Below are 12,446 nucleotides of genomic sequence, written 5' to 3'. Positions count from 1 at the left end.
TGGCACAGGACCAGGTAGTGTTTCATACTTATGTGCATAGGGTCGCTGAGTCCAAGATGACATAACTGCACCTAACAGTATCCTTTGCTTCCAGCAAGGTTGCCGTCTGCTTATCACAAGTTGCTAATGAGCTTTCCTGCCACCCTGATGCTCCATTTTCATACAGCCCAGCTGTTTACCATACATGCTAGTATCTTGACTTTCTCTCCAGTTCCCAAGGGTTTTATCAGCATCCAGCATGGTATATGCAAATGGTATGTTATGTGCTGTCAAGTCAGAACTGACTCATGGTGACCCCTCCTTGGGTTTCTGCAGCATTATCACTACAGAAGCAGACTGCCCAACCTTCCTTCGGAGGAGTGACTGGTATTAGAGAACCATTATTTGTGTCAACATAATCAAGTCACTATGGTTCCGGCTGGCTTAGTTTCCATTTTGAAGACTGTATAACCCCAAGTAAATTTGAAGCACTCCCCACAATCCAAACTAGAGATAAGCCATCCTATTCTAGAGGTAGGAACTGCATCTTTCTGGGGTTTTAAGAGACACACACTTTGTAGGGAGATGTGCACACCAAGAATATTCCTTAGAAAACCCTACCCTAGAACATGTTCAAAATTTAGCTTTAAGAATACGACCCATCTGGTCATTACATGGACACTACTAAATGAGCCAAGTAGTAATTTTTTCAGCATAACCAGTGATACACACTCTCAAGTTTCAGCTTGTTTTTCTTGGCCCTGCAGGGACATACAAGTGACATTCAAGTCTTCTTGCTATTATCACACTAGGTGAGAAGGAAAAAACACTTGATCAAATATCTTGGCCGCAACAAAGGCAGACACGATTTTTGTTTAGTTTTTATTTCATAATCATAAACTTAATTATGCAACTCAGCTAGACTAGAAGGGGATTAAGGAAAATATAGAACCCAAAAAACTGTAGTGACAGCATAAAGATTAAAGGGTATTGCAAGCACACTGGGGGTAGAAGGGTGATCTCTCAAGCTACAGAAGGAATGGTTTGATGGTTAAAATAAAACATGAAATATAGATCAAATTTATTAGAGTTGTCCACAGTCAGCAATAGTGATCTTCTTGCTGGTCTTTCCATTCCTGGACCCAAAACGCTCCATGGCTTCCACAATGTTCATGCCTTCTTTCACCTTGCCAAACACTACATGCTTGCCATCCAACCTAGAAGTAGGAGAATAATTACTACGACCATCAGAAAGATGTACCCAAGAGATAGAATTATGCAGCTTTGGATATTAATAAAGTTTATAGCCTTAAAAAAAAAAAGCCTACACCATAAAGCTTACTAATACAACCAGTGACACACAAAAAGAGGTGGCTGAAGATTGCAAAACAATATCCTCAGATGAGGTTTTAGTCTGCTAAACATCACCCAGCTAAGGCCTCTACTTCTCTATTATAAAGTATCTTGCTTTCTAGTTGTACCTAGTCAAATATTTTCTTTCCTACCTCATCAAATCTTTTCTATCCTACCTCATCGGTGTAATAGGGTAATATGTAACTACTATTCCACAGAACACTCAATTTAGTCTTTTGTTTCTGTTTTCTCTATTCCACCCTTACCATTCAGTCTTAGCAGTGCAGATAAAAAACTGAGAACCATTTGTATTAGGTCCAGCATTTGCCATGGACAGGATGCCAGGACCTGTATGCTTCAGGATGAAGTTCTCATCATCAAATTTCTCCCCGTAGATAGACTTGCCACCAGTGCCATTATGGCGTGTGAAATCACCACCCTGCAAAGAAGATGATATGAATTCATCTCTGGGCAACGTAACTGGGGAAGTTCCTAACCTACAAGGCTGAAACTTTAAAAAAACCCAAGTTAAGTAACAGCTCAGATATGTGCATTCTGAACATTTTTGATCAATCCCTAAAATTAAAGAGGGCAACGATCATCACAATCAATAAATTTCATACCTGGCACATAAACCCAGGAATAATTCTGTGAAAGCAGGAACCTTTGTAACCAAATCCTTTCTCCCCAGTGCTCAGTGCACGAAAGTTTTCTATTGGGAGGGGAAAATAAATAAATAAACACACACTGAAACTGTTAAATCAAAATACTTTTGTTAATGAAAAAAGAAACCAACCTGCTGTCTTTGGAACTTTATCTGCAAACAGCTGTAAAAGAAAATTACAGTTATTAACATCTGTTCCTTACTATCCTTGTGTTTGGGGGTTTCTGAATCATAAATTCATTTTCTCACTAGAGAATGTGCTTCTTTGGTAGTTACTTTGAATCCAAAGTAAGATATGATTAAAGATCCTGTTGAGGGATGGGTTGAGATTCAAAGACAAATCAAAAAGCAAACTGAAGGGCAGACAACATCACTAACTTCTGGATAGCTTTTTAAGCTCATCTTAGCTGGAACCCAAGGACAAAATCCTTAAAATAGTTAAGTACTGCTATTACCGCCTCTGAACCCAAAGGGGGTCGCTAGGAGTCAGAATCGATTCTACAGCAGTGAGGTTTTTTTTTTTACATGACCACTGGTAAAGAAGTTGTTATTTTAGCCACTGGAAATGAAAATGCTGCTACCTATCTCTGATGTACTGACTTTACAGATTAGATGAGCAGTCCCTTCTTGGTTTCCAGTGTATCTGCTCTGAAACTACTGTAGCTATTCAAGCCCTTACTACACTACCTGAGGATAGGAAAAATGTATATGGGTGTAAGACCTTATGGCTGGAGATGACACAAATACCAGTTACATTTACAAGCTCTCTCATAGAAGGCTTGTTTAAAAGGAGTATTTTAGAACTATGGAAATGAAGAAAATCCTTATATACATCTTAGTTTTAAGCATTTGGACGTAGAATATTTGGTTTCTTTTAAATACTAACATTCCTCAAAGCTTTGCTTTCCCTATTTCTTTTACGTTGCTGTAGGTTCATTAAAAAAAAAATTCCTTATTGGTAATAGTTCCACACCACCTTTCCATTAAGTCTTCTAACCTGAGCTGGCCTGCCTGCCCACTATCGTACACAGGCAAAATTTCCAGTAGGTTCCTGTTATCAGCTGTGATAGAACAGGGATGTACACTGGTCAAGATGTAATGGCCCTGCAAGTGTTAAGTGCCTACTTGTGTCAAGTGCTGTGAACAGAGTTGGTAACAATCTTCCTGCCATGAGGGGAAAATTTACTTTGAAAATAAGATCCTAAAACACAATGATTGGTGGTTTTTAGAATAATAAAACCATAAAGTAACATGATTTTTACAACAGCATAAGCTCTACTATATTGAGTTAAAGTAACTAGAATGAAATATTTACCATTCAATTTTTAAGTACACCAAATCGCTGAGCTTTTCTGCTCTTATTTACCACCACTCAAACTTCCAGAATTAGCTGATTATTTTTAACCCATTCGGGTCAGAAAAGACCTACCGTGCTGCCTTCCTAACCTGCTATTTACATACAGGGAAAGGACTGAGAGCCTCCTATCACAACTTAGTCACTGCACAGGAGGAAGGCGGACGTTGAGTGTGAGCAAACCAAACGACTGCCTTCAGATTTCCGCTTGGGGGGAGGGCGTGAAGGGATTTTCAAAACTCAATTCCAAATAAATCTTCAGGTTTTAAACTAACTGAAAAAGCACTCAAGGTAAATCACAAATCAATCGTACTTTTTTTAAACGAACTCTTAAGTTAAAAAATGGTCTGGGATTCACGAACAACTAAACCAATATACAACTGCTCGAACACACCCCTTAGTGTGTGAACAGAAATCCTGAAAATATGGGTGAAAGAACTCAAAACCCTTTACTAACCCTATCAAAATAGGGATTTTCCTGGGGCAATAGCTACAAGACTGAGGAAAAACTGCTTCAAAATGAAGTCTAACGTCTTTATTGTGTTTAGGGCGACCCCAGCTTCGAAAATCAACTGCTCAAGTCGCAAGCCGGTACATCTGTCTTACCCGGTACCAAAACCCAGAATCCACATGCGGTACTAGCGCGCTCGATGGCTGGCGCCGGAAGGGCGCGGGCAACACGTGCGGCGGCGGGCTGGCGCATGGCCCCAGGCAAGCACTTCACTAGCTGGGCGGGGGAAGACGGCTGTGGTCCCGAGCGGTCGTCGGGGGAGGGTGCACTGGCCTGTTCCGCCCCGCGTGCCTTTGTCTGCCCGCCGCCCCCAGCCTCCTCCCCGCGTCTCGACCGTCTTCCAAAATGGCCCCTTCTCAGGAAATGGCGCCGCGGCCACCCCCACCCGCCGGCCGCACCCGCGTTCCTCAGTCAGTTCTTCCCCCGCCGGGGCCGCAGCGACGTTGGTCTTTCGTTGGGGTCAGCGGCCCCCCCTTGGCCCTCTCAGCCACCACTCAGCCTCCCACCTCCAACGCAGTCCTCACCTCGAAAGTGACGCGCCCCAGGGGTTCGCCGTCGACTGCAATGTCGAAATACACCGTGGGGTTGACCATGGCTGAGCGCGGCAGCAGAAATCTAGGATGCAGATCTCGGTGGCGGCGTCTGCAAAGCGGACGGACTGTGGCCGCCCTGCCCTTTTATAGCGATCCTAGACCCCGCCTACAGACTGGTCGCGCGCCCTAGCACACGCCAATCGTGATCGCATCTCGGTTGGAGTGATGACACTACTGGCCTATAGGCGCAGATCCTGGTGCCTGTGGGCATGGAAAGGCCGGAACGTTGGCGTGTGATGGACGGGAAGCCAGTTCCCGCCTGCGGGTCGCAGCGTTGTGGCTGCGGCATTGGGCTGGCGGAGCTGGGGACGTAGGGGCAAGATTTTTGAGGGGAGCCGGGTAAGAGTGCGGGGTGAGTGGTGCGCAGGGGAGAGCACGGAGGCCAAAGTACGGGTATGCCGCTTGGATTCTAGTGAGGCAATGAGCACTTGTCTCCCCATTGCTCAGAGAGGGCAACTGAGGCAAACGTAGGCCTCAAGGTCGCGTTGCCCTTCAAGGTCTTAGCAAACGCCCTATCTGGGAGATCAGGACCTGCGTGTCCGCGACCTTCCTCCACCTTGGGTGGAAAATGGATGAAGCCTTTTCTGTAACCCAAAGAAAGAAGGCTTCGTGTCCACATCTCGTCTCCGGATCTCAGACAGGGGCTAGGTGGGGACGTAGTAACGTGAGTCACGAAAACCTTGGCCCAAGTTCTAAAACCATAACGCAAAGTGTTGTTTCCTTTTTGCGGGTGGGTTCCAGCCAGTCTATATTTAGTGAGGTGAGGTTGTCTTTGAGCATCAACATTTTCTCAAATGTGGAGATAAAGCATAAACAGTACTCCAATCTGAGATTATAAAATACTTTTAAAATGTCCTGTTTTCTGAAAATATCTTGCATACTTTGCTAGAATCTTCTCCAAGAGGAAGGCATTAAAATAAGAGCCTGGCCTAGTCCCTTACCTATAAAGACACATTGTACACATTGCTGCCTTTTTTTTTTTTTTAAAATCTCTATTCCCTCTCCTGGAGGCTAGAATTATGTTCTGATTTCTAGTCAGCAGTTTAAAAGTGAAATCTTTCAGGCAGACATTACTAATACTTTCATTAGTATAACTAAATGCACTTATGTGACCCTAATCTTTTATGCAGAAAACCTTGAAAAGGGAGGGGATTTATAAAGGGGGTTCTGCCACTTAGCTGCAATATTCATACTGTTATTTAGTGTCTCTAAACTTCAGTTTCTTAATCTCTGAAACCAGGACATTAATAGTGTCCATTTTGTAGAGTTGTGAGAAGCAAATGAGAATTCTTATGATAAAGTCCAGTGTCTGGCATATTACCATTGTTAGTAATGATTTATCATGAGCCTATTAAAAATTTAGAGAATATGTGGTTTTGGTCTTGCAAAACCCTGTGAAGTTATCCCATTTTACAGTTGTGGAAAGTCAGGCTTCTAGAAGTTAAGTAGCTTTCTTAGATTATGAGTGTGGGTAGAGCCTGAAATGGGAACTGCTTTTTTTCTGACACCAACCACATCACCTGGTGCTTTCTGACCATGAGGAGACTACTACTCATCCTCATCAGGCACTGAAAAATTACCCCAGGCCAAAACTTCGTCAGCTTCTGTCTCTTCACCCTGAAACTTAGAGCAGTTAGGAATGCCTCCTAAGAAACAAGCAAATGAATGGATAATAAAATCCTTTTTATGATTTCTCTGCCCTCTCACTACTATTTGAAGTCTCACCTTCTTGTGACCTTTAACATAGACATAACTAAGGTTATGATACACACAGATCATGTCATCCACACAGGTTCAGAATGTACACACTCAAGAATATAAATGTGCACAGGTTTTGTTTGTTAAGGAGACCCAGTGTTATAGGACCTCCTTTGCCAGCATTATCTGTTGGACTGGACTTCTAACTGAAATATCAGCAGGCATGGAACCTTAGGAATGTGCTGCCATACACGCCCTATTCGGATGAATCATTCTAAAAGCACATTCAAGGGATTTTATATGCCCTGCTCCCACTCAGCAAAAGTCTCCACTAGCAGGCAGAACTCTAACTCACCTGTAGTCTTGGTTCATGTGACATAAACAAATGCCCATCTCAAAAATGGATAAGAGTCTGAGCAAGAGAACACATACAGGGACAATATATATATATATATATATATTTGTTGTTGTATATGTTGTTGTTGTTGTTATGTGCCGTCGAGTCAGCCCTGACTCATAGCGACCCCTCCTTGGGTTTCCGAGGCAGTATCACTACGGAAGTAGGATTGCCCAACCTTCCTTCCGAGGAGTGGCTGGTGGGTTTGAACCGCCAGCCTTCTGGTGAGCAGTCAAGTGCCTTAGCCACTATGCTACCAGAGCTCCTATATATATATATATAATTTTAAAGGATAAAAGCCATCAACTTTGGAAAAGGGCTGTTGTTAGGTGCCATCAAGTCAATCTTTTTCTCATAGTAACCCAGTGTGGCAAAATAGAACCAACCGCCTCATAGGGTTTTCTTTACAGGAGCAAATTGTCCTGTGTTTCTCTTTAGGAATTGATAGGTGGATTTGAATTGCCAGCCTTCCGGTTGGTTCCCAGCCAAGGACTTAACGGTTGTCCCATAAGGACCCCTTTGGAAGATGGTAATTTGTATCATATGTGCCTTTGCCCAGGGCCTAGCTTGGCATCTCTGCCATCTTGTTCTGGCCCTCAAGGCTGAATGGAAACTGTTCCTTCTGAGGCCATTGGTAACCTCTCAATTTACAAGGCAAGATGTGTTTTCAAGACCTTGTCTTATTTGATACTGTCCCTTAACCTGACATGCTTCACCACTTTTTGTTCTCCTTGGTGCTTTTGACTGTTCTCTCCACTCTAACCATTTCTATTCAACTTTCATAGATGTCCTCTCTATCAGTTACATGCTTGACTTTGTTCTATTCTATCACACACCCTCCACAGTCAACTTCATGCATCCCAATGACCTCAGATACCATGATTAGCTGATGACTCTTAAACCAAGCTCTCCAGCCCATGCTCACTGCAGAGCAGTAGGTGGGTTTCCCTGCCTACTGTTCTCTTTATAGCAATGAGCCCTTCAGGATGGAGTCCTCATTCCCCAAACTTCTCTTCATCCCCTTACCCTGGCTATATCTCTTGCTTGGACTGTGCCAGCATGCTTCTTTTACTTCCAGAGTGGTTATTCTCAAAACCATCTGAACAGATAACTCCCCTGCTAAACAGCCTCTGCAGATGAACCTGGGTCACCTTCAGCCCCTTGACAGTGTGGTCCTAACTTGCTCTTCCAGTCTCTGATGGACATTTTTTTTTTTTTTTTTTGGCCACTCTTTCTTCTTCTTTCCTCAGGCCATTCTTTATTTTATTTAAAAATTTTTTGTTTTGGTTGTTGAGAATACACAGCAAAACATACACTAATTTAATGGTTTTTACATGTACAGTTCAGTGACAGTGATTATATACTTTGAGTTGTGCAACAATTTACACCCTCCTTTTGTGAGTTGCGCCTCCCCCATTAACCTAAACTCAGCTTAAGCTTCCTGTCTAATCTTTTGAGTTACTGGTGTCAATTTCATCCCATTAAATTGCACATAATGCTCAAGACACAGTTTTAATAGTTAAACTAAACTATTGCTTGGTTTTAAGAAGGCTTCAGAAGATATTTTTGGTTTAAGGTTTAAAGCTTATCTCAGGGCGGTAGTTTCAAGGGTTCATCCTGCCTCCATGACTCCAGAAAGTCTAGAGTCCATGAGATTTTGGAATTTTGTTCTGCATTTTCTGCCCTTTGCTCAGGATACTTCTATGGAATCTTTGATCAAAATATTCAGTAATGGTAACCAGGCACCGTCTAGTTCTTCTGGTCTCACTGCAAAGGAAGCAGGTGTTCATGGAGGCAATTAGCCATATATTCAACGTTGCTATCGTTAGGTGCCATTTACACGTCGGTTCTGACTCATAGTGACCTTACATACAACAGAACAAAACACTGCCTTGTCCTGTGCTATCTTCACAATCGTTGCTATGCTTGGGCCCACTGTGTCAATCCATCATCTTGAGGGTCTTCTCCTTTTTCTCTGACCCTTTACTTAGCCAAGGATGATATCCTTCTCTAGGGACTGATCTCTTCTTATGACATCACCAAAGGAGCATTCTGGCTATATTTCCTCCAAGACAGATTTGTTCGTTCTTCCAGCAGTCCATAGTGCATTCAATATTCTTCACCAACATCACAATTCAAATGTATCAGTTCTTCTCTGGTCTTCCTTATTAATGGTTCAGCTCTCACATGCATATGGGACTATAGAAAATACCATGGCTTGGGTCAGGCCCACCTCAGTCTTCAAAGTAGCATCTTTGCTATTTAATGATTTAAACAGGTCTTTTGCAACAGATTTGCCCAAGGCAGTATGTTGGTTGATTTCTTGAAAGATGCTTCCGCGAGCATTGATTGTGGATCCAAGTAAAATGAAATCCTTGACAACTTCATTTTTTTCTCCATTTATCATGATTTTGCTTATTGTTCCATTGTGAGGATTTTTGTTTTCTTATGTTGTGGTGTAATCTATAGGGATGACTGTAATCTTTGATCTTCATCAGTAAGTGCTTCAAGTCCTCTTTGTTTTCGGCAAGCAAGGGTGTGACATTTGCATAAAGCAGGTTGTTAATGAATCTTTCTCCAGTCTTGATGCTGTGTACTACTTCATATAGTCCAGCTTCTATTTGCTCACCATAATGATTGAATAGTTATGGTGAAAGGATACAACCCTGATATACGCTTTTACTGATTTTAAACCATGCAGTTTCCCCTTGTTCTGTTTAAACAACTGCCTCTTAGTCTATGTACAGGTTCCTCATGGGCATAATGAAGTGTTCAGGAATTCCTATTCTTCAGAATATTATACATAATTTGTTATAATCCACATAGTTGGATGCCTTTGCATAGTCATTAAACACAGGCAGGTACCTTTCAGGTGTTGTTTGCTTTCAGCCAAGAGGCATCTTAACATTAGCAGTGATATCCATCATTGCACACCCTGTTCTCAATCCAGCTTGAATTTCTAGCCATTCCCTATTAATGTACTGCTGCAACTGTTCTTGAATTATCTTCAGCAAAATTTTACTTGTGTGTGATATTAATGATATTGTTTGATAATTTCCACATTCTGTTGGATCATTTTTCATTGGAATGGGCACAAATATTGATCTCTTCCAGTCAGGAGGCCAGGTCTTCTAAATTTCTTGGCATAAAAGACTAAGCACCTTACAGCACTACATCTGTTTGTTGCAACATCTCACTGAGTATTCCATCAATTCCTGGAGTCTTGATTTTTGCCAATTCCTTCAGTGCAATTTGGACTTCTTCATTCAGTAGTATGAGTTCTTGATCATATGCTGCTGCCTGAAATGGCTGAATGTCTACCAATTCTTTTTGGTACAGTGATTGTGTATATTTCTTCCATCTTATTTTGATGTCCATAGAGTCTTTCAATATTGCAACTCAAGGTTTGATTTTTTTTCTTTTTTCTTTAGCTCTTTCAGCTTGAGAAATGCTGAGAATGTTCTTCCCTTTTGATTTTCTAACTCCAGGTATTTGCACATTTCATTATAACACTTTACTTTGTCTTCTTGTGCTGCCCTTTGAAATCTTATCTTCAGCTCTTTTACATGATCAATTCTTCCATTCGTATTAGCTACTCTCCATTCAAGAGCAAGTTTCAGAATCTCTTCTGACATCAGTTTTGATCTTTTCTTCTTTTCCTGTCTTTTTAATGACCGTTTGCTTTCTTCATGTATGATGTCCTTGATGTCATCCTACAACTTGTCTGGTCTTCAGTCATTGGTGTTCAATGCATCAAATCTGTTCTTCAGATGGCCTGTAAGTTCAGATGGGATATAATCAAGGTCTTATTTTGGTGCTCCAGGACTTGTTTTCTTTTTCTTCAGTTTCATCTTGAACTTGGATATGAACAATTTTTGTTTCTTTGTTGTAAGCTCTTTTTTTTTTTTCTTTCATTTTTATTTTTATTGTGGTTTGGGTGAATATTTACAGAGCAAATTCATTTTCAATACAGCAGTTCATACACATTTTGTTAAATGACATTGACTGCAATTCCCTACAATGTAACAGCTCTCTTCACACTTCCTCCCTGTGTCCTTCTTTCCTGCCCCGCAAGTTAGCTCCCTGTGCAAATACTGCCCTTCTATTCTCCCATGATTGATTGTTCTAAAGAGTGTATCTATCTGAGGTAAATGTTCACCCTATATTGCATATGAACAATTGGTGGTCTGATCCACAGTCAGCTCCTGACCTTGTTTTGACTGATGATATTGAGCTTCTCTATCAATTCTTTTCCCATGTGTAGTTGATTTGATTCCTGTGTATTTCATCTGGTGAGGCCCATGTGTATGGTTGCCATTCATGTTTTTGAAAAGAGGTATTTGCAATGAGTAAGTCATTGGTCTTGCAAAATTCTATCATGCAGTCTCTGGCATCATTTCTTTAACCAAGGCCATATTTTCCAACTACTGATGCTGCTTCTTTATTTCCAACTTTAACATTCCAATCACTAGTAATTATCAATACATCTTGATTGCATGTTTAGTCAACTTCAGACCGCAGAAGTTGGTAGAAATCTTTAATTTCTTCACCTTTGGCTTTAGTGGTTGGTGCATAAATTTGGATAATAGTAGTATTAGCTGGTCTTCCTTGTGGGCTTGTGGATATTATCCTATTACTGCAGCATTGTACTTCAAGATAGATCTTAAAATGTTCTTTTTGATCATAAATCTGACACCGTTCCTTTTCAATTTGTCATTCAAATTGAAGGTAGTTCTGAATTGAAGGTATTCTGAAGGTAGTTCAGAATATCAGCTATGACCACGTGACCAGGTGCAGAAATGAGGACTGTGATTGTTATATTTCTTCATTGTTTATGTGCATCAAATGTTTTTGTTTCCTTCTGTTACTAACTGTGAAGTGTAAATATGGTGAATGTGTTTCATTTGTACATGTGTTAACGTATCATGTTAGGTTCAAATATGACTTTACAACTGTCCTTATTTTGAGATATAAATGGTTAAGAAGATATGTACAACTGCCAAGTTGACAAGGGGTGGACTGTCATAGATGGAAGTGTGTGTCAACTTGCTGGACCACAATTCTGTGTGGTTTAAGCAATTATTATGTGGGTTATTTCCATGATGGGATCAAATGTATAAGTTTTGAGCAGCCAATCCGTTGAAAGGGAGTTTCCCTAGTGGTCTGGCCTGCTTCCAGTAAATTTATGGACATCCTGGGAAAAGAGACACTGTTCTGTGGATTGGGATCCTGTTGTGCTGCCTACAACTGTCCGTGAGTGAATAATCCACCATTCATCCTGGAGATCTTCGATTCGTCATTTGTTGGATTCAACAGCTGGTACTGCCTGACAACCTTGAGCTTGTCAGCCCCTGCAGCTGCTTGAGTTGGGAAAAGCCTCCACCTTGACATTTAATCCAAGAACTTGAGACTTTGCTACTTCTATAAGTGTGTAAGCCATTTTCGTAAGCTAAATATCTCTTTCTCTATATGTATATATAATCTTTACTAGTTTTGGCTCTCTAGAGAACACAGCCTAACACAGGAATTCTGTCTGTGAATTAATAATGAGGTCCTCAAACTCTATAGCATTGAAGGCTCCAACTTCTGGTACCCCTGCTCACTGTATGTTCAAAATTTATGGGCATAATCCTTCTTTTAAAAAATGGCAAATATTTTTTTTAATTTTATGTTATTGTGATTTGGGTGAATGTTTACAGAGCAAATTCACTTTCCATACAGTAGTTCATATACACTTTGTCTCATAACATTGACCACAGTTTACCACAATGCAACAGCTCCCCTCTCACCTCCTCCCCACAATTACCTCTTCCCAGTGTCCATCCCTCCATGGGCTCCTGTCCCCTGAGCTGTCTCCCTGTGCATAAACAGCCCTTCTTTCTCCCATGATTGTTCTC

General features: G+C 41.3%; 1 protein-coding gene across 1 annotated transcript; it reads right to left on the bottom strand.

Annotated features, from left to right (window-relative positions):
- Window positions 1-1,063: 1,063 nt before the first annotated feature.
- PPIA (peptidylprolyl isomerase A) lies at window positions 1,064-4,466 on the bottom strand. The gene is made up of 5 exons (XM_007956418.2): window positions 4,386-4,466; window positions 2,129-2,159; window positions 1,956-2,044; window positions 1,599-1,771; window positions 1,064-1,196 (listed from the first exon to the last, which is right to left on the bottom strand). The coding sequence occupies exons 1-5, from the start codon at window positions 4,452-4,454 to the stop codon at window positions 1,064-1,066; spliced, it is 495 nt and encodes a 164-aa protein (XP_007954609.1). The 5' UTR covers window positions 4,455-4,466.
- Window positions 4,467-12,446: the final 7,980 nt, after the last annotated feature.

Source organism: Orycteropus afer, unplaced genomic scaffold, assembly GCF_000298275.1.
Source record: "Orycteropus afer afer isolate SDZICR_OR568_19922 unplaced genomic scaffold, OryAfe1.0 scaffold00618, whole genome shotgun sequence".
Lineage (NCBI taxonomy): Eukaryota > Metazoa > Chordata > Mammalia > Tubulidentata > Orycteropodidae > Orycteropus > Orycteropus afer.
This window is presented reverse-complemented; position numbering and strand designations above follow the sequence as displayed.